General features: G+C 46.0%; 1 protein-coding gene across 1 annotated transcript; it reads right to left on the bottom strand.

Annotated features, from left to right (window-relative positions):
• Positions 1-5055: 5055 nt before the first annotated feature.
• On the bottom strand, positions 5056-17424 carry clcf1 (cardiotrophin like cytokine factor 1). Its single transcript, XM_036942972.2, has 3 exons — positions 16843-17424; positions 7791-7951; positions 5056-7473 (listed from the first exon to the last, which is right to left on the bottom strand). Exons 1-3 carry the CDS (start codon positions 16853-16855, stop codon positions 6109-6111), a joined length of 1539 nt encoding a protein of 512 aa, XP_036798867.2. The 5' UTR covers positions 16856-17424; the 3' UTR covers positions 5056-6108.
• Positions 17425-19254: the final 1830 nt, after the last annotated feature.

Here is a 19254-nt window from a genome sequence, read left to right as displayed (position 1 = left end):
CTTAATACAGACTGCTACAGGGAGCCTTAGGGAATGGAACTTAATACAGACTGCTACAGGGAGCCTTAGGGAATGGAACTTAATACAGACTGCTACAGGGAGCCTTAGGGAATGGAACTTAATACAGACTGCTACAGGGAGCCTTAGGGAATGGAACTTAATACAGACTGCTACAGGGAGCCTTAGGGAATGGAACTTAATACAGACTGCTACAGGGAGCCTTAGGGAATGGAACTTAATACAGACTGCTACAGGGAGCCTTAGGGAATGGAACTTAATACAGACTGCTACAGGGAGCCTTAGGGAATGGAACTTAATACAGACTGCTACAGGGAGCCTTAGGGAATGGAACTTAATACAGACTGCTACAGGGAGCCTTAGGGAATGGAACTTAATACAGACTGCTACAGGGAGCCTTAGGGAATGGAACTTAATACAGACTGCTACAGGGAGCCTTAGGGAATGGAACTTAATACAGACTGCTACAGGGAGCCTTAGGGAATGGAACTTAATACAGACTGCTACAGGGAGCCTTAGGGAATGGAACTTAATACAGACTGCTACAGGGAGCCTTAGGGAATGGAACTTAATACAGACTGCTACAGGGAGCCTTAGGGAATGGAACTTAATACAGACTGCTACAGGGAGCCTTAGGGAATGGAACTTAATACAGACTGCTACAGGGAGCCTTAGGGAATGGAACTTAATACAGACTGCTACAGGGAGCCTTAGGGAATGGAACTTAATACAGACTGCTACAGGGAGCCTTAGGGAATGGAACTTAATACAGACTGCTACAGGGAGCCTTAGGGAATGGAACTTAATACAGACTGCTACAGGGAGCCTTAGGGAATGGAACTTAATACAGACTGCTACAGGGAGCCTTAGGGAATGGAACTTAATACAGACTGCTACAGGGAGCCTTAGGGAATGGAACTTAATACAGACTGCTACAGGGAGCCTTAGGGAATGGAACTTAATACAGACTGCTACAGGGAGCCTTAGGGAATGGAACTTAATACATAAATAACAAAAAAAATGCCACTGGTCAGACGAACCATTGGGTAACACTCACCAGTTACATCATCCATCTACTCCATACAGAGGAAATACCGAGAGAAATATTGAGGCTGTGTGAGTGTGTGTTGCAGGAGAGAGAGTGTAGAAATGGCATAGTTGTGAAGGGGGAGCCTCGTTCATACCCACTTATGACACATGCGCCTAGGATGATTCACACGAGTGGGGCGCATACAAGCCACACAGGGTCAAACACATGCACGCGTGCACGCACACATGCACAAACACACACGCTGGCACAAAGCGGTCTTTGTTGACCACTGGTGGCGGCCCCTTTGATGTCTTTTACCAAATGTAAAAAACACACTGCGCTGTGTGTGTGTGCTGTCTCAGAGTTAACCCTTTCACTCATAGTTACTGAGTCAGAGTGTGTATGACCATGTGTCAGCATTGACAAGCAACCAAGGATAAGTCACTTCCTACTGAACCATTACAGCTCCCTTTCCCTCTCTCTCTCTGGTTGGGTTGGGAGTTTGAATGTCAGTGTGTGTGTGTGTGTGTATATGTGTGTGTCAAATACAATTTTATTTGTCACATGCTTCGTAAACAACAATTGTAAACTTAAAAGGGAAATGTTTACTTACGGGCCTTTCCCAACAATGCAGAGAGAAAGAAAACAGAGAAATAGTAGAAAAGTAACACGTAATAATAATACAAGTAATAATAGATCATAATTAGGTAATAAGTAATAATAGATACACATAACTAACGTTAACATGGCTATATACACCGGTACCAGTTGATGTGCAGGTGTACGGGGTAATTGAGGTAGATACATATAACTAGGAATATAGTGACAGATAGTAAACACTAGCAGCAGTGTATGTGAGGAGTCAAAAACGGTCAATGCAGATAATTAAATAAACACTTAACTTCACAGATCTTCATTGTAAAGGGTTTAAACTGTTTCCCATGCTTGTTCAATGAACCATAAACTATTCATGAACATGCACCTGTGGAACGGTTGTTAAGACACTAACAGCTTACAGACGCTAGGCAATTAAGGTCACAGTTATGAAAACTTAGGACACTAAAGAGCCCTTTCTACTGACTCTGAAAAACACCAAAAGAAAGATGCCCAGGGTCCCTGCTCATCTGTGTGAACGTGCCTTAGGCATGCTGCAAGGAGGCATGAGGACTGCAGATGTGGCCAGGGCAATAAATTGCAATGTCCGTACTGTGAGACGCCCAAGACAGCGCCACAGGGAGACAAGACGAACAGTTGATCATCTTCGCAGTGGCAGACCATGTGTAACAGCACATGCACAGGATCAGTACATCCGAACATCACACCTGCGGGACAGGTACAGGATGGCAACAACTGCCTGAGTTACACCAGGAACACACAATCCCTCCATCAGTGGTCAGACTGTCCACAATAGGATGAGAGAGGCTGGACTGAGGGCTTGTAGGCCTGTTGTAAGGCAGGTCCTTACCAGACATCACCGGCAGCAACGTCGCCTATGGGCACAAACCCACCGTCCTGGACCAGACAGGACTGGAAAAAGTGCTCTTCAGTAACGAGTCGCGGTTTTGTCTCACCAGGGGTGATGGTCGGATTCACGTTTATCGTCGAAGTAACAAGCGTTACACCGAGGCCTGTACTCTGGAGCGGGATCGATTTGGAAGTGGAGGGTCCGTCATGGTCTGGGGCAGTGTGTCACAGCATCATCGGACTGAGCTGGTTGTCATTGCAGGCAATCTCAACGCTGTAAGTTACAGGGAAGACATCTTCCTCCCTCATGTGGTACTCTTCCTGCAGGCTGATCCTGACATGACCCTCCAGCATAACAATGCCACCAGCCATACTGCTCATTCTGTGCGTGATTTCCTGCAAGACAGGAATGTCAGTGTTCTGCCATGGCCAGCAAAGAGCCTGGATCTCTCCCGGTGAGGGCTAGGGCCATTCCCCCCCCAGAAATGTCCGGGAACTTGCAGGTGCCTTGGTGGAAGAGTGGGGTAACATCTCACAGCAAGAACGGGCAAATCTGGTGCAGTCCATGAAGAGGAGATGCACTGTAGTACTTAATGCAGCTGGTGCAAATACACCAGATACTGACTGTTACTTTTGATTTTGACCCCCCCCCCCCCCCCCCCTTTGTTCTGGGACACATTATTCCATTTCTGTTTGTCACATGTCTGTGGAACTTGTTCAGTTTAGCAGAGAGTAGCAGAGATAACAGTCTATGACTGGGGTGGCTGGAGTCTTTGACAATTTTTAGGATCTTCCTCTGACACTGCTTGGTATAGAGGTCCTGAATGGCAGGGAGTTTGGCCCCAGTGATGTACTGGGCAGTACCCACTACCCTTGCAGTCAGATACCAAGCAGCTGTACAAAATGGTGATGCAGCCAGTCAAGATGCTCTCAATGGTGCAGCTGTATATCTTTTTGAGGATCTGAGGGCTCATGACAAATGTTTTCAGCCTCCTGAGGGGGAAGCGGTGTTGTAGTGTCCTCTTCATGACACTGTGTTGGCGTGTGTGGAACATGATAATTCCTTAGTGATGTGGACACAGAGGAACTTGAAGCTCTCGACCTGCTCCACTATGGCCCTGTCGATATGAATGGGGGCATGCTTGGCCCTCCGTTTTCCGTAGTTCACGATCAGCTCCTTTGTCTTGCTGACGTTGAGGGAGAGGTTGTTGTTCTGGCACCACACTGCCAGGTCTCTGACCTCCTCCCTATAGGCTGTCTCATCGTCGTCAGTGATCAGGCCTACCCCCATCATGTCATCGGAAAACTTAATAATGGTGTTGGAGTCGTGCGTGGCCATGCATTCGTGGATGAACAGGGAGTGCAGGAGGTGACTAAGCACGCACCCCTGAGGGGCCCCCGTGTTGAGGGTCAGTGTGGTGGATGTATTGTTGCCTACCCTCACCACCTGGGGGCTTCGCATCAGTCCAGGATCCAGTTACAGAGGGAGGCATTCAGTCCCAGTGTCCTTAGCTTACTGGTGTAGCTTGGAGGGCACCATGGTGTTGAACGCTGAGCTGTAGTCAATGAACAGCATTCTCACATAGGTGTTCTTCTTGCCCAGGTGGGAGTGGAATAGAGAGAGCAATATGAAGTGCAAATGAGTCATCAGTAGATCTGTTCCCGGCGGAACACCGAATTTGAGTGTGTCCAGGGTGTCTGGGATGATGGTTTGGCTGTGACCTCCAGGTTTGTTAGTAACTCTCACTCAGATGTCCATAACATGGCATAAGCCATGGCAAAATAGGTAGAATTGCAGGACATTTTTTTATAAAATATAAAAAGTTTATTTCCGCCCATGGAGAAATATTGCAGGAAATGAACCTGAAAATGTACATTTCTCTGTCAAGAGGGGGGACACTAAAAGGGCCCCCAAAAGGCTAGAGCCGGCCCTGTGTATCTGTGTGTGTAGTGGGTAGGGAAATGGTTGTGCACAGTGTAGGTGTGTAGCTGAGGTGAAGAGTGGGACCTTCATTGATCCCTTAATTTCCAGCCTGAGGGAAAACGAGAGAGGGGGGGGGGGGGGGGGGGAGAGATAGAGAGTGAGAAACTGTGTGAGGGAAATGGAAGAGAGAGTTAAAGAGAGAGAGAGCAACGGAAAGAAACAGAGGGGGTGAAGGTGGACGTGTTTACGGGTTGTGTTTGTACCTGTGTGTTTACGCTCCCAAGCTCTGTCTGTTACGAGGCAGGTTCGAGGGATATTTTTGGGAAGGCGAGATGCGTGAGATAATAGGATGGAGAACAGAAAGGGAGTAGTGAGGGATGGGGGGGAAGGGGAGAGATGAAAGGAAAAGAGACATCGTAAATTTTGTCAAGACAGACAAATAAAACTTTCATTCCCCTCTTGTTTGTGATGAATGTGAGTCGCTCTTTGTTTTGGGAAACGCACCCCCTTCCACATCTTTCAGTTGTACCCCTCACCCAAACCAACACAGTCAAAGCCATAATGTTCAAAAACAACCTCACTCCCCAAACACCCCTCCCTAAATGACCAATAGCATTCATCTCAGTACAACAACTCATATTTGATTCTCTTCCATCTCCAACATGACGTAGGACAGTATTCACACGAGAAAATAAATACAACATCTTGTTCAATAAATATCACAGCTATAATCTAATCTTAAACTCTATACATACACACTGTTGGACATTACTGTACAGGTCCTTGTGTAATGACACAAGGCAGTTGATAGAAAACCCCACTATGCCAAGCTTAGGGGCTTTTGTGTTGCATTTGGCTGAAACAAGCGGAGGGAAAAGCTGAGATGCCCATTCCAAAGCTAAAAGTGTCAACAACTCACTGTAAAAACAGTTGGCCAAATCACAAATGACTGGTACGCCTGGAAATGGGTCTGTACTGTGTGTGTCCGGTGGGTGTCTATGCAGTGTTTACTGTAAGTGTCTGCAGATTTCTGATTACTCAGCAACCCCCACCGCCCAGACTCCAACTGTCAGCCCCTGACTCAGACACCCCCTTTCTCCCACTCACTCTCTTTCTACCCTCTCTCCATCCTGCCATTTCTCCTTCCTCTTCTTCCCTCTGTCTCTCTCCATTCATAACTCTCTCTTCCTCCCTAGGCGAAGATGAATGTCTAGTGATTCACTGCTGTTCTGAATCAGCTCTCAGTCAATGACATGACTGTCTATCTGCTTGATCACCACCTTTATGTCCAGTATGTGAGGCGTTACAACCAGTAAATAAGTTCCAACGGCAGATCAATGACCTGCTAGGTCATGATGTCATGTCATTGGTGACAGTGCTGATATTGTCCACAGACTGAGAGGCAGACAATTGATTATTTCCCATCCCCAGATGTGCCAATGTGTGCTCAGGCTGATGGCAGGCCAGAAAGCCACTTTTCTGTGGTTCAGCGCTAGGTAGGTATTCCAACACTGTCTGTGTGAAAATGTGTGTGTGTTTGTGCCCACTCTCAGGTTCTATGTGTGAGTATGTCTCTGTGTGTGTTCTCTCAGTTTCTCAGACTGTGTGTGTGTGTGTGTGTGTGAGAGAGAGAGAGAGAGACAGTGTGTGTCCACCCTCCTCTATCAGTCTGTCAGACTCGGAGTCTCTTCTTGAGGCGGTTGAAGTCCTTGGCGGAGCGCCATAGCCAGCTCTGCAGTTCCCTCAGTACCCAGAAGCCCTCAACCTTTCTGGAGAAGTCGTTCAGCGCCGGGTGCACCGCCAGCAGTGGGGAGGAGGACAGAAGAGGTGGCAGGGGAGGGGGCGGCAGCAAGGGGGGGCCCCTCCTCAATGACAGGGGAACTGGTTCTGACAACAGGGTGTGTCCCTCCCCTGGCCCTGTGCCAAACGGGTAGAAGAGGGAGAGGGGTGAGAGGGGGGGGTGGAGAGAGGGGGAGAATAAGGAGCGAGGGGATCGGCGCTGGGGATGGAAGGATGAAGAAGAGGAGAGGAGGGATGCAGACTCTCGGATGATGTATTGTTCCTCCTCTGTCGCCCTGTTTTCTGAATCCCCCCCGGCTCTGTCCTTATTTTGGGGGTGATAGTTGAAGTTGTAGCTGTAGAGGTTGTTGTTGTTGTTGTTATTGTTGTTTAGGAGTTGTTGTTGGGGGAAGGTTTGTCTGTCTGAAAAGGACAGAATGACTCTGGCGTCAGAGTCCAGTGGACCCTGCTTAACTGTTCTCTCTCCTTCCTCTGAAACACTCAGCAGCCTCCTCCCCCTTCTGTCCTTCCCTCCCTTTCTCTCCAACTCTTCCTCCTCTTCCCTGTCTTCAGTGGCCCCCTCCCAATCTTCTGCCTCTCTCTTCCTCCCTTTCCTCCCGCGCTCCCCTCTCTCCTCCTGCCTCGACCCCACGCTCCTAACCACAGCCCTAGTTACCTCCGCTCTCCTACCCTCCCTCCCCCTCCCTCTATCTTTCTCTCTCTCCCTCTTTCTCTCTGTCATTTCTCTCCTGGTGCTCTCCTCCTTTTCTCCTCTCACTGCCCCTCTGGTGGTCCCAGTACCCCTCTGATCACCAAGAGGATGCGTCATTAGCCCCACCTCCGCCCCCACCCCTGCCTTATAGAGACCCCGACTCATCAGTGGAGATGGTCTGCGCCCCATTGCCTCTCTGTCGCCCCCCGTGTCTCTCTGCGGGTACTGCGCCTCGATCCCAGCAGGAGGCAGGGCATACCCCTGAGTGTTCATGAGGCTTGATATAGACCCCAACAGACTGTCCAGGCCTGTAGAGAAGTGCAGCAGGGAGCTCTGGAGGTAGGGACAGAGGGTGGAGCGGGCCAACTCCCTCACCGCTCCCAGCAGGACAGAGTAAGCCCTATGGTTCTGGGTCAGCCTGGCACGGTTCTCCAATCCCCGCCACAGCTCCAGACGGGTGGCGGCGCTGGGCAGGGACAGGGTCGTGCTGTTGGGACGTGGAGGGGAGAAGTCTGGATCACTGAACGGAGGGCCCAGGTAGGATAGCTAAGGGAGGGAAGAGGGGAGGAGATGGAGGAAGAGCAGAGCATGGAAAGAGGGAGTGGGAGGGAGAGAAGAAATATTTCATCCAACATGTGAATTCAGACAGGGATTGGTTATGCTCAAACACAAGTCTGGGTGCCAGTCTGTTTCTGTGTTAGCAAACTCCCCATAGCAAAGACCAACGGGTTGGCTGGAGCAGAAACAGAATGGAACCAGGCTTCTCAAATATGTGGTGAATTCAAACACTTGTGGAAAGAAACATTGACATGCTCCAACATAAGTGCTTCAACACAGCATATGTATAACAGTACAGTACTCACATAGGTGTCCTTTATCTCTCTCAGCTGATGCTCCAGGTACTTGGTCAGCTCATACGTCCTCTCAATCGAAGTTCTCTCATTAGACAGGCTGATGTAGGGCTCTGGGACCTGGACCGATGCCACGGCTGCAGACAATAGCAGTGTGAGCTGGATGTGATGGACTGGGGGAGAAAGCAATCAAAGGAAAGATCAGTATTTGTTGAAGATTAAAACTACACAAGGCTGTTTATTTCTTTGTCTCTATGGTGATGGTTTTGTTTGAATGTATTGGCAAATCTAAGTAATCTAACTGGCAATAAAACCTCTCGGTTTCAATCCAATTCTAGAGGTTCTGGCTGTCAAATGTTTCCTTTGGTCTCAAATAAAACTTCACTCAAAGCTTCAAAGAGTCAGACGAATGGTCTCACTGCTGTTCAATCCACTCCTCTCTGACACACACACACACACACACACACACACACACACACACACACACACACACACACACACACACACACACACACACACAGCAGAGGTATATATCTGGCTTACTTTATTGTCATCAACATGTTTATTTGTGTGCGTTTGTTTTGAATGCATAACTTTGTCTCTTATTAGTGTTTACGTTGGTATGCGAATGCTTGTGAATTTGCGTACATATACGTGCATGATTTTGTTGTTTGTATTTGAAATGCTGCACATCGGTGTGGATACATTGGTGTGCATGTGTGTGTTTAAGGTTAAGCGTGTGTGCCTGTTTACATGAGTTTATGCATACGTTGACCCTTTTTAAGGCCCTCTCTTCCAGCTTCACACAGGGAAAATGGTGGCCAAATGATCTATGTCAATGGTAGAGAGCTCAGTGCCTATCCACTTCCCTGTCCCATAGGGCCAATGAGAGACACAGAACACACAGAAAATAATTTTCCCCTGTCTGTCTGTCCCCCAGGACTCAGCTGTCATAACTTCCCAAATGCTCTCCTTTTATGCATCCTTTAATCTCTATCTCCCCCTTTCTCCATCTTGTTGCCACACACACACACATCTGTTATCTCTCTCCTATTCTCCTTTGCCCTTTGCTTTCCAAGAACCGTTTCATCCTCACTATACTCTCTCTTTTTTCCATTCCTCCACCACGCTTATATTCATGGTCCCGGTCTCTCTCGGTCTTCCAGGCTGACAGGCAGACAGGGCAAGGGTCTGTGTAATTATGAGTTTTAAACATGTTGCTGTTCACCAGGTGTGAAATATGTTCTGTACAGGATGTGACCATCTCTCTGTTCCCCCATCCATCCCCTTCTTTCTCTCTCTATCCAATCCATCTCTCTCCTTTCTCTCTTTCAACTCCTCCTCCACTTATTCTCTCCTGTCTTTCTTACTCCTGCAATATCCCTCGATGTTTCTCATTTCCTCTCTTCCTTTCAGTCCCTCCATCTATTTGTAGAAAGTTTTCAGGTTGTTGATTGTTTTCCCCATTTCCTCTCCTTCTCCTCCTTTACCCCCCCTCACCTTTTCCTCCTTTACCCCCCCTCTCCTTCTCCTCCTTTACCCCCCCCCCTCTCCTTCTCCTCCTTTACCCCCCCCTCTCCTTCTCCTCCTTTACCCCCCCTCTCCTTCTCCTCCTTTACCCCCCCTCTCCTTCTCCTCCTTTACCCCCCCTCTCCTTCTCCTCCTTTACCCCCCTCTCCTTCTCCTCCTTTACCCCCCCTCTCCTTCTCCTCCTTTACCCCCCCTCTCCTTCTCCTCCTTTACCCCCCTCTCCTTCTCCTCCTTTACCCCCCCTCCTTCTCCTCCTTTACCCCCCCTCTCCTTCTCCTCCTTTACCCCCCTCTCCTTCTCCTCCTTTACCCCCCCTCTTTCTCCTCCTTTACCCCCCTCTCCTTCTCCTCCTTTACCCCCCCTCACCTTTTCCTCCTTTACCCCCCCTCCTTCTCCTCCTTTACCCCCCCTCTTTCTCCTCCTTTACCCCCCTCTCCTTCTCCTCCTTTACCCCCCCTCTCCTTCTCCTCCTTTACCCCCCCTCCTTCTCCTCCTTTACCCCCCCTCTCTTTCTCCTCCTTTACCCCCCTCTCCTTCTCCTCCTTTACCCCCCCTCTCCTTCTCCTCCTTTACCCCCCCCCCCCCCCTCTCTTTCTTCTCGTCTTTAGAAGTGTTCTGTTTTTCGCCCCAGGCCAAAATAACAGCAGCTTATTAACCCTGATTAGTGCTCTCTCTCTCTCTCTATCACTCCCTCATTCTTCCCTCCATCAGTTTGCCCCCAGGGAGTGAAAGACTTAAGTGGAGCTCTTGAACAACTCACAAACATTTATGCAGACACCTTGTTCTGCTCAGGACTAACCAAACATGTCAGGACTTTGTCCACTATAGAACCCATTTCTCAACGTCATCACTTTCAACATATTACTCCTTAACACACCTCAACACCTTTCATCTGAATCAGTTTAACAGTTATAGCAAAAACATGTCAACTCCTTTCAATCACAAAAGCTCAATGCCCGACACACCTTAATATTTAGAACGAATGGCAACAGCTCAACAACTCTCCCTTGGAACATCGAAGAATACTGCAGAGAACCATAACTAATCTAGGTAACCTCCTAACACACACCTGGGACACTTCACATTGCATGTGTTTTAATGCAAAACACAACGCAGTCTGGCAGAATGCCGTTTTGATGCACAAGCGTCTTCTGTAGAATGAGACAGTTTTACTGTGGATGGTAAATGTTACGATAACGTAAAGCCCAAACCCTCAGTCTTCTGAGCAGGGAGCAGGGAGCAGTACCTGGCACTAAGAACAAACTCCACAGGCCAGGTTGAAGCCAGAACATTCTCACAGGCATGATCACATTACAACAGAGGTTCCCCGTGACCTGTGTGTGTGTGCCTGCATATGTGTGTGTGTGCCTGCATATGTGTGTGTGTGCCTATACACACAGTTCTCCATTCTCTAAACCATGTTTGATTATCTATGTTAATCTATGGTTTGATTGCAGATGTAAATGTCAAACTTTGCACAATATTATGGCTGCCAGCTGTAGGACAATGTTCATGGTGCTTGATTTGAGGTTAAGAGTCTGTGGTCAGTCAAGGTTGAACATTGGGGTTAGGGTTCAAAGTTTATGTCAGGGCACAGGCTGGTCTCGGGGCTGGGGTACAGATTCTACAGACTACAGAAGACTTGCTATCAGCTACCATCATGTCCAAAATGATTAGCACCCTTGATAAAGATTAGCAAAAAAAGACTGTAAAATAAATAATATAAACACATATTGTATGCTAAGTGGGTTTTTTATTTTATACTAATAGAGTTGCTCAGAGACTATTTTATTTAACTAATAAAACAAATCTAAAAACGATAAGGTTGTAAATGACTGGCAGCCTGTTTTCAGTACTCCAGCATTGCGAGGATATTGACATATTGAGCCTTTTTTTAATGTTTTTTGAGTCGGAGAACACATTGGGAGGGGTCTTAGACCATTTCTCCATACAGAATTTTTACAGATCTTTGATATCCTTCATCTCTGCTTATGGACTGCCCTCTTCAATTCAAACCACAAGTTTTCAATGGGTTCAAGTCTGGAGACTGTTGATTTTGTGGTCAATTAACCATTTATTTGTGTATTTTGTGTTTGGGGTTATTGTCTTGATGGAAGATCCCCTTGCCTCCTAGCTGAGGGAGCCAGGTTTTGGGCAAAAATTTATTTCTTAAAGTTGATGATGCAGTTGACCTTAACAAGGGCCCCAGGACCAGTGGAAGCAAAATAGCCCCATAACATCAACAAGCCATATTTTACAGTGGGTATGAGCTGCTATTCTGTATATGCTTCTGTTTTTCAATGACAAACCCACCACTCGTGTGCGTGGCCAAAGAACTCTATTTTCATGTCTTCTGACCATAATCCTGCTCGGAGTTTGCTAAACGGCATTGGCACTTGGATTGGAAGCGGTGCTACATTCTACATTATAAACTGGGTGGTTCGAGCCCAGAATGCTGATTGGCTGAAAGCCGTGGTATATGAGACCGTATACCCTGGGTATGACAAAACATTTATTTTTACTGTTCTAATTACATTGGTAACCAGTTTATAATAGCAATGGGGCACCTCAGGGATTTGGCCAATATACCACGGCTAAGGGCACTCCACATTATAAACTGTCCAGGCACTCCACGTTGCACATAATTTTATTTATTTTTTACCTTTATTTAACTAGGCAAGTCGGTTAAGAACAAATTCTTATTTTCAAAGACGGCTTAGGAACAGTGGGTTAACTGCCTGTTCAGGAGCAGAACGACAGATATGTACCTTGTCAGCTCGGGGATAGGAACTTGCAACCTTCCGGTTACTAGTCCAACGCTCTAACCACTAGGATATTTCACCATAAAGTAAGGCAGCTTTGTGCACACTCACTGGTACCCTGGCTGGACAGTAACATGCGTATAGGCCGGGGGGGGGGGGGGGGGGGGGGGGGTCAGGTCGATGTTGTGTGTCTGTGTACAGTTAGAGCACAGATTTATGTACTCAATCAAATGTGCATTCCTTCACTAACTCAACACACACACACACACACACACACACGTGCATACATGCACACACACACGCACATATGCACACACACACAAGGACCAATGTGCCAATCTTTTGAAACACACTTACATGTGCTTAAGCATATGCACACACACACACACACTCACACTCACACTCACACTCTCTCCATCTCTTATCCCTAGAGATATCTTCTTGGAGTTCATATTGAAATTCAAATTGATCTACTTGGCATGGAACGGACCCTGGATTGCCAAAGAACATCAATGACAGAAAACCAAAGGGGAGATAGAGAGGCATAAAACATACAATACAATTGAATGATTACAACAAAACCCTCTCTGTGCTACTTCCAACAAACTCAACGTTCACTCTTTTTATTTTTGTGTTTCTCTCTTTGATTTAATTATCTTCCTCTCCCCATTTGTTTATTCCCTCTCCTTCCCAGAGAAATCTGTCTTTAATTCTTTCTTACTTTCTGTTGATTTTATTACACACTTCGTCCTCTCTGCTTTCCATCCACCGCTAATGATCCATATTAGCTCTCTCCATATCCCTTTCTTTCTCTTCTTCGATGTTCACCTTTTGGTCTCTCTCTTTCTTCCCCTCTCTAATTAGCACACCTCATCCCCTTCATCTACTATACCTCATTCCATTCTTCCTTCCTTTTTTCAGACATTCAGACTTAGGCAGAGCAGGGGAAGGTAAATGAGAAACCTAACTCCCTATCCAAACCCCCAGGTTACGCTTAAAAAAGAAATCTGCAACAACAAAAATACAAGAGCCTTCCATTCAATGTATCCGGTCTGTCTGCTTTAGAAAAACATTGAGAAGGAGAGAGGGAGAGAAAGGGGGGATGGGGGAGAACGTGAGAGACAGACAGACATAAAGAGAGGGATGTAGAGAGAAACACAGAGAGGAGGAGAAGGAGTAAAGGACTTGGATGAGAGAGAATAAGGGAAAGGCAGAGAGAGAGATGAAGTGAAGGGTCATGTTCATTTGGGAAAAATGTAAACAGCATGTGTAACTGTTCAAAGCGTGACCAACTCATTTTATATCATTCCCCCTCTCCCTCTCACGCTAACTCCTGTCAATAGGGAACCTGTACTGTATTAATCCTGCACCACCACTTTCTCCTTCTCTTACTCAATCCCCCTTTCTCTCACTCTTTCTACCTCAATGTCTCTCTCCCACTCTCTCACACACAAAGAGTCAAGGATGGCGCTGTATTCTTTCTCCTGTATTCTTCTGTCTCTCTGCTCTAGATCCAAGGGTGGGTTTGAACCCTTCAACAGAGTGGATGTGCTCTGCTTTCCACACGGACACAAACACTGTTATCTAAAACACACCGACACTAATTCAGCCTCACAGCCATAACATGCCGGTGTGTATGTGTCAGAGAGAAAAACACACAAACAGTCAGACAGACAGAAAGAAAGAAAGAAAGAAGTCAAAGGCAATATGGTCAGTCTGTTTGAACTTGGTTTATATTCTTTATATGCTCAAATCTGGGAAACTTGGTCATATTAAGTGGTTTAGTTATATAACTAATATTGGATAATTTGTATGGGGGGGTTGTTGTTTTAACCTTATTGCTTTATTGAAGACCACCTGAAAGCGTGGGAGAGAGGAGGGGAAAAAGACAGTGGGAGAGAGAGAGGCACGGGGATAGAGAGGCAGGAAGAGAGAGAGAAAGAGAGAGAGAGAGAGAGAAAGAGAGACAGAGGCAGGGAGCGAGAGAGAGGCAGGGAGAGAGAGAGAGAGAGGGACAGGGAGAGAGAAAGAGAGAGAGAGAGAGAGAGAGAGAGAGAGAGAGAGAAATAAAGAAAGAGAACAAGAGAGAGAGGGAGAGAGAGAGAGGCAGGGGGCGAGAGAGAGGCAGGGAGAGAGAGAGAGTCAGGGAGAGAGAGAGACATGGAGAGAGGAGGAAAAAAAGACAGTGGGAGAAAGAGAGGCAGGGAGAGAGAGGCAGGGAGAGAGAGAGAGGCAGGGAGAGAGTAAGAGAGAGAGAGAGAGTCAGGGAGAGAGAGAGAGAGAGAGGAGAGAGAGAGAGAGAGAGAGGCAGGGAGAGAGAGAGAGGCAGGGAGAGAGAGAGGCAGTGAGAGAGAGAGAGAGAGAGAGAGAGAGGCAGAGAGAGAGAGAGAGAGAAAGAGAGAGATAGAGAGAGGCAGGGAGAGAGAGAGAGAGAGGCAGGGAGAGAGAGAGAGAGGCAGGGAGAGAGAGGAAATCTTCAGCCTATTATTCTTTTGTTTTAGAGCTTATAAACTCAGATCTTCACTGTAAAGGGTTTAAACACCGTTTCCCATGCTTGTTCAATGAACCATACACAATTCATGAACATGCACCTGTGGAACAGTCGTTAAGACACTAACAGCTTACAGACGGTAGGCAATTAAGGTCACAGTTATGAAAACTTAGGACACTAAAGAGCCCTTTCTACTGACTCTGAAAAACACCAAAAGAAAGATGCCCAGGGTCCCTGCTCATCTGCGTGAATGTGCCTTAGGCATGCTGCAAGGAGGCATGAGGACTGCAGATGTGGCCAGGGCAATAAATTGCAATGTCCGTACTGTGAGACGTCTAAGACAGCACTACAGGGAGACAGGACGGACAACTGATCGGCCTCGCAGTGTAAGACCACGTGTAACACCTGCACAGGATCGGTACATCCGAACATCACACCTGTGGGACAGGTACAGGATGGCAACAACAACTGCCCGAGTTACACCAGGAATGCAGAATCCCTCCATCAGTGCTCAGACTGTCCGCAATAGCCTAAGACAGGGTGGACTGAGGGCTTGTAGGCCTGTTGTAAGGCAACAACGTCGCCTATGGGCACAAACCCACCGTCGCTGGACCAGACAGGACTGACAAAAAGTGCTCTTCACTGACGAGTCGCGTTTTTGTCTCACCAGGGGTGATGGTCGGATTCGTGTTTATCGTCGAAAGAATAGGCGTTACACCGAGGCCTGTACTCTGGAGCGGGATCGATTTAGAGGTGGAGGGTCCGTCATTGTCTGGGGCGGTGTGTCACAGCATCACCGGACTGAGCTTGTTGTCATTGCTGGCAATCTCAACACTGTGCATTACAGGGAAGACATCCTCCTCCCTCATGTGTTATCCTTCCTGCAGGCTCATCCTGACATGACCCTCCAGCATGACAATGCCACCAGCCATACTACTCGTTCTGTGCGTGATTTCGTGCAAGACTGGAATATCAGCGTTCTGCCATGGCCAGCGAATAGCCCGGATCTCAATCCCATTGAGCACGTCTGGACCTGTTGGATCGGAGGGTGAGGACTAGGGCCATTCCACCCAGAAATGTCCGGGAACTTGCAGGTGCCTTGGTGGAAGAGTGGGGTAACATCTCACAGCAAGATCGGGCAAATCTGGTGCAGTCCATGAGGAGGAGATGCACTGCAGTACTTAATGCAGCTGGTGGCCACACGAGATGCTGACTGTTACTGACTGACACATTATTCCATTTCTGTTAGTCACATGTCTGTGGAACTCGTTCAGTTTATGTCTCAGTTGTTGAATCTTGTTATGTTCATAGAAATATTTACACATGTTAAGTTTGCTGAAAATTAACGCAGTTGACAGTGAGAAGACGTTTAGCATAATTTTGTCACACAATGTTTAACCTCCCTCTCTTTTACCCCCCCATTCACAGACATGGAACAGCAGCCGCATAGGCTGTCCCAAGGGGCAGGTGTATGTATGTGTGTTCTCACACCCTGACTAACGTGAACAATGTACTTTCTCATATCAGTGCCAGCTAACTAGACAAGGGCTTTAGCTCCATCTTGCACCTCTCAACCGAAGCCATTTTTTACAATGAAGGAAACTTCCCATTCACACACACACACACACACACCCACACTAGCGCTAATTTAAAAAAACATTTGTCATTTCCAAGCTTGTGAAAACTTACATTTAGATCAAATTGCCTCCTCAATGTCCTACACTGAAAAATCCCTTTTTTAATAGAACAGGGAAATTCTCAAAGGGATTTTGGTTATGTTATAACATTTGATCTCAGTATTTGTTTACATTTTGAGTATCAATATATATGATATCTGCAGACAAAAGTTAAGCTACTCTGTTTCTTCTGTATTCTCAGATAAATGTGCTTTACATATTTGTTATCTTTTAATATGTTATTACAATTGTCAATTGGGGAGGGATTTCTGCTATTATCTGAAAATATTCAGGATTCATATATTCATTGAAATTTACTTAGAAATTTGAGTTTGGTAGTAGAGAAAATGAAGTGCAATTTCACCTTAGTCATATTATTATCCAAAATACACAACATACTGGGAACTCCTACTGTGGAAATTTCAAAATGATGAAATAACAGAAATACCACTAGTGTGGTTTGTAAAATATTAATTTGTAAAAGCCATTGGTAAATCATTATTATCCTAATCACATGAATCATCATTATAATAAATAAATACATATTTTTACAAGACTGTTAATGTGGAAGATATTAAGCTTTGATCATTTTTACTGGGACTTACCTCCAAAATGCATTTTTATTTTTGGCAAATGACTTTATTTCCTTTCAGTTCACACTGATTAAATCAGCAAGGCTTTATCCAAAGACAACTTGCCAAATTGCGTAATGATGAATTCGTATCCTCTTTTGTTAGTTTAACCTATTCAACTTTCATTTCTCCTTGATTAATCCAATTTTAAATATATTCTATTGAAGAAAATACATTTCTGAATCCTAGGTACGTGGAATTCACACCTTCTCTAATGAAAAATGTGTGAGTTGATAAAAAAAATATCGATAACACCGAATTCCATCGGTGGGTCCCTGTATATCCAAGCCGAGGTGTGCGCACCAAATCCGCCTGGCTGACGTTGACGGTCCGTAGACTTGACGGGCGTATGGTCTGTGTGACAGACTGACTGCGGATGGTTTTTGTAAGGAGGGAGAAAGTTTCTGTCCCCCTCCTATCCCTCTCTTCCTTTATTTCTTTATCCTCCTTGTGATTCACCAAGTTGACGCATAGGCTAAACTTGAAGGAGCCACCCCAGCTAGCACATAACGTTCTGAGAACCATGTTTCTTAGAGCTTGGTGAGAGTGTTGTGCTATGGTTATTTTGCATACAACCTCCCCACCATGTTCTGGGAATTCCGCAGGATACCCAGCTAGCACATAACGTTCTGAGAACCCTATTTTTCTTTTGTGGGAATTTCAGTACTTCAGCATAACGTTTCCTACAGGTTTCCTCATGGTTCAATTGAGCAACTCAAAGAAATATGTGGCGCAGTGGTCCAGAGACTCTGGGTTCACGCCCAGGCTCTGTCACAGCCGGCCGTGACCGGGAGGTCCGTGGGGCAATGCGCAATTGGCCTAGCATCGTCCGGGTTAGGGAGGGTTTGGGCGGTAGGAATATCCTTGTCTCATCGCGCACTAGCGACTCCTGAGGTGGGCCGGGCGCAGTGCATGGTGTTTCCTCCGACACATTGGTGCGGCTGGCTTCCTGGTGTTAAGAAGCAGTGCAGCTTGGTTGGGTGTGTTTCGGAGGACGCATGGCTTTCGACCTTTGTCTCTCCCGAGCCCGTACGGGAGTTGTAGCGATGAGACAAGACAGTAACTACTAACAATTGGATAACACGAAAAGGGGGTAAAACAAAAAATTATACTGAATGTAATTCAAATTGCAGTATGTTCCTGTTATAGAACATTAGCTCCAAAGTATCGTGGAGCTCCTGCACCTAAATATAAACACATATTTCTGAGTGCTAACGTTACTAGCAGCAGTAACAGTAAATCCAGGTATAATGGACACAGACATTGGCTATCACGATATCCTTCAAGTTATATTGGCCAATAAAGATTAGGCAAGTTAACAAAAATAAAGACATACTTTGAAAGAAACAATGACATTAATCCAATAAGTATTTCTGCTAAATATGCAGTTGTTGTAGATTGCTTGCTCATTCCATCCCCAAACACCATGCTAGATAGATCTAAGTGGGCCAGTTCATTTTGCATGACCCGGTGCACTTAGATGGGAAAGGGAGATACCTAGTCAGTTGTACAACTGAATGCATTTAACCCAACCCCTCTGAATCTGAGAGGTGCAGGGGGCTGCCATAATCGACATCCACGTCTGTGGCTCCCAGGGAACAGTGGGTTAACTGCCTTGCTCAGGGGCAAAACCACAGATTTTTACCTTGGGGATTCAATCCAGCAACCTTTTGGTTACTGGCCCAACACTCTAACCACTAGGTTACCTTAGTTTTTATCATCTACTAGCAACATAACATGACAAAACTGTTTCGTCACTTTAGTACCTACTTGCCCGATTGGCCTACATCGCCGAAGCCAAGAGCAGGCTGTTCCTTTCTTGACATCAAAGCCGCAGTGTATATTTGGTATAGGAGTTTTTATAAATGTAATTCAAATTGCAAAAATAGAAGTGTATAATTTTTAAATATATATAAACTTTTGCATTAAGACCATTTAGATGGAATATAATCAATCTATGTTATCAGATTTGTGGACTATATATCGTGCAACCTTTCCTTTAAGTGTATTCAGGTGTGTTGGCCTCACCCATTAATTGCCCACACCTGATCTTAATGAGTGCTTGTTTCCTTTGAAATTGGGTCTGTTTGAATAGTCTAAAATGAACAGATTTCTATGAGTAAAAAAATGACATGCTAGCTCCATCCTGGTGGTGAAGTGGACTAATTCCATGTATAGAAATCAGAAGTTTATAAGTTCAAATCTCATTAATGCAGAGCTACAATAAAAAAGAAATGTGTTTGCCCAAGCAAATGCTTTTCCATGTGTCCTGTCTGTTTGGTGTTCAAATCAGTTAACCCAAACTAAGCTAGGAGTGTTATTACAAGTCTTATTGAAACATGTTCTCTTCAAATAACCTATACATTTCATTCTCAGAAAGTTAAT

The sequence above is a fragment of the Oncorhynchus mykiss genome, chromosome 14 (assembly GCF_057628025.1).
Source record: "Oncorhynchus mykiss isolate SJ-2025 chromosome 14, ASM5762802v1, whole genome shotgun sequence".
Lineage (NCBI taxonomy): Eukaryota > Metazoa > Chordata > Actinopteri > Salmoniformes > Salmonidae > Oncorhynchus > Oncorhynchus mykiss.
The sequence above is the reverse complement of the archived record's forward strand: the minus strand, read 5'-3'. Positions and strand labels throughout refer to the sequence as shown.

Bases quoted from the DNA above. Each gene is read 5' to 3' on its own strand.
- clcf1 (XM_036942972.2), bottom strand. The intron at 7,474-7,790 runs GTGAGTACTGTA...TCCCTCCCTTAG, and splicing joins GAGAGATAAAGGACACCTAT to CTATCCTACCTGGGCCCTCC.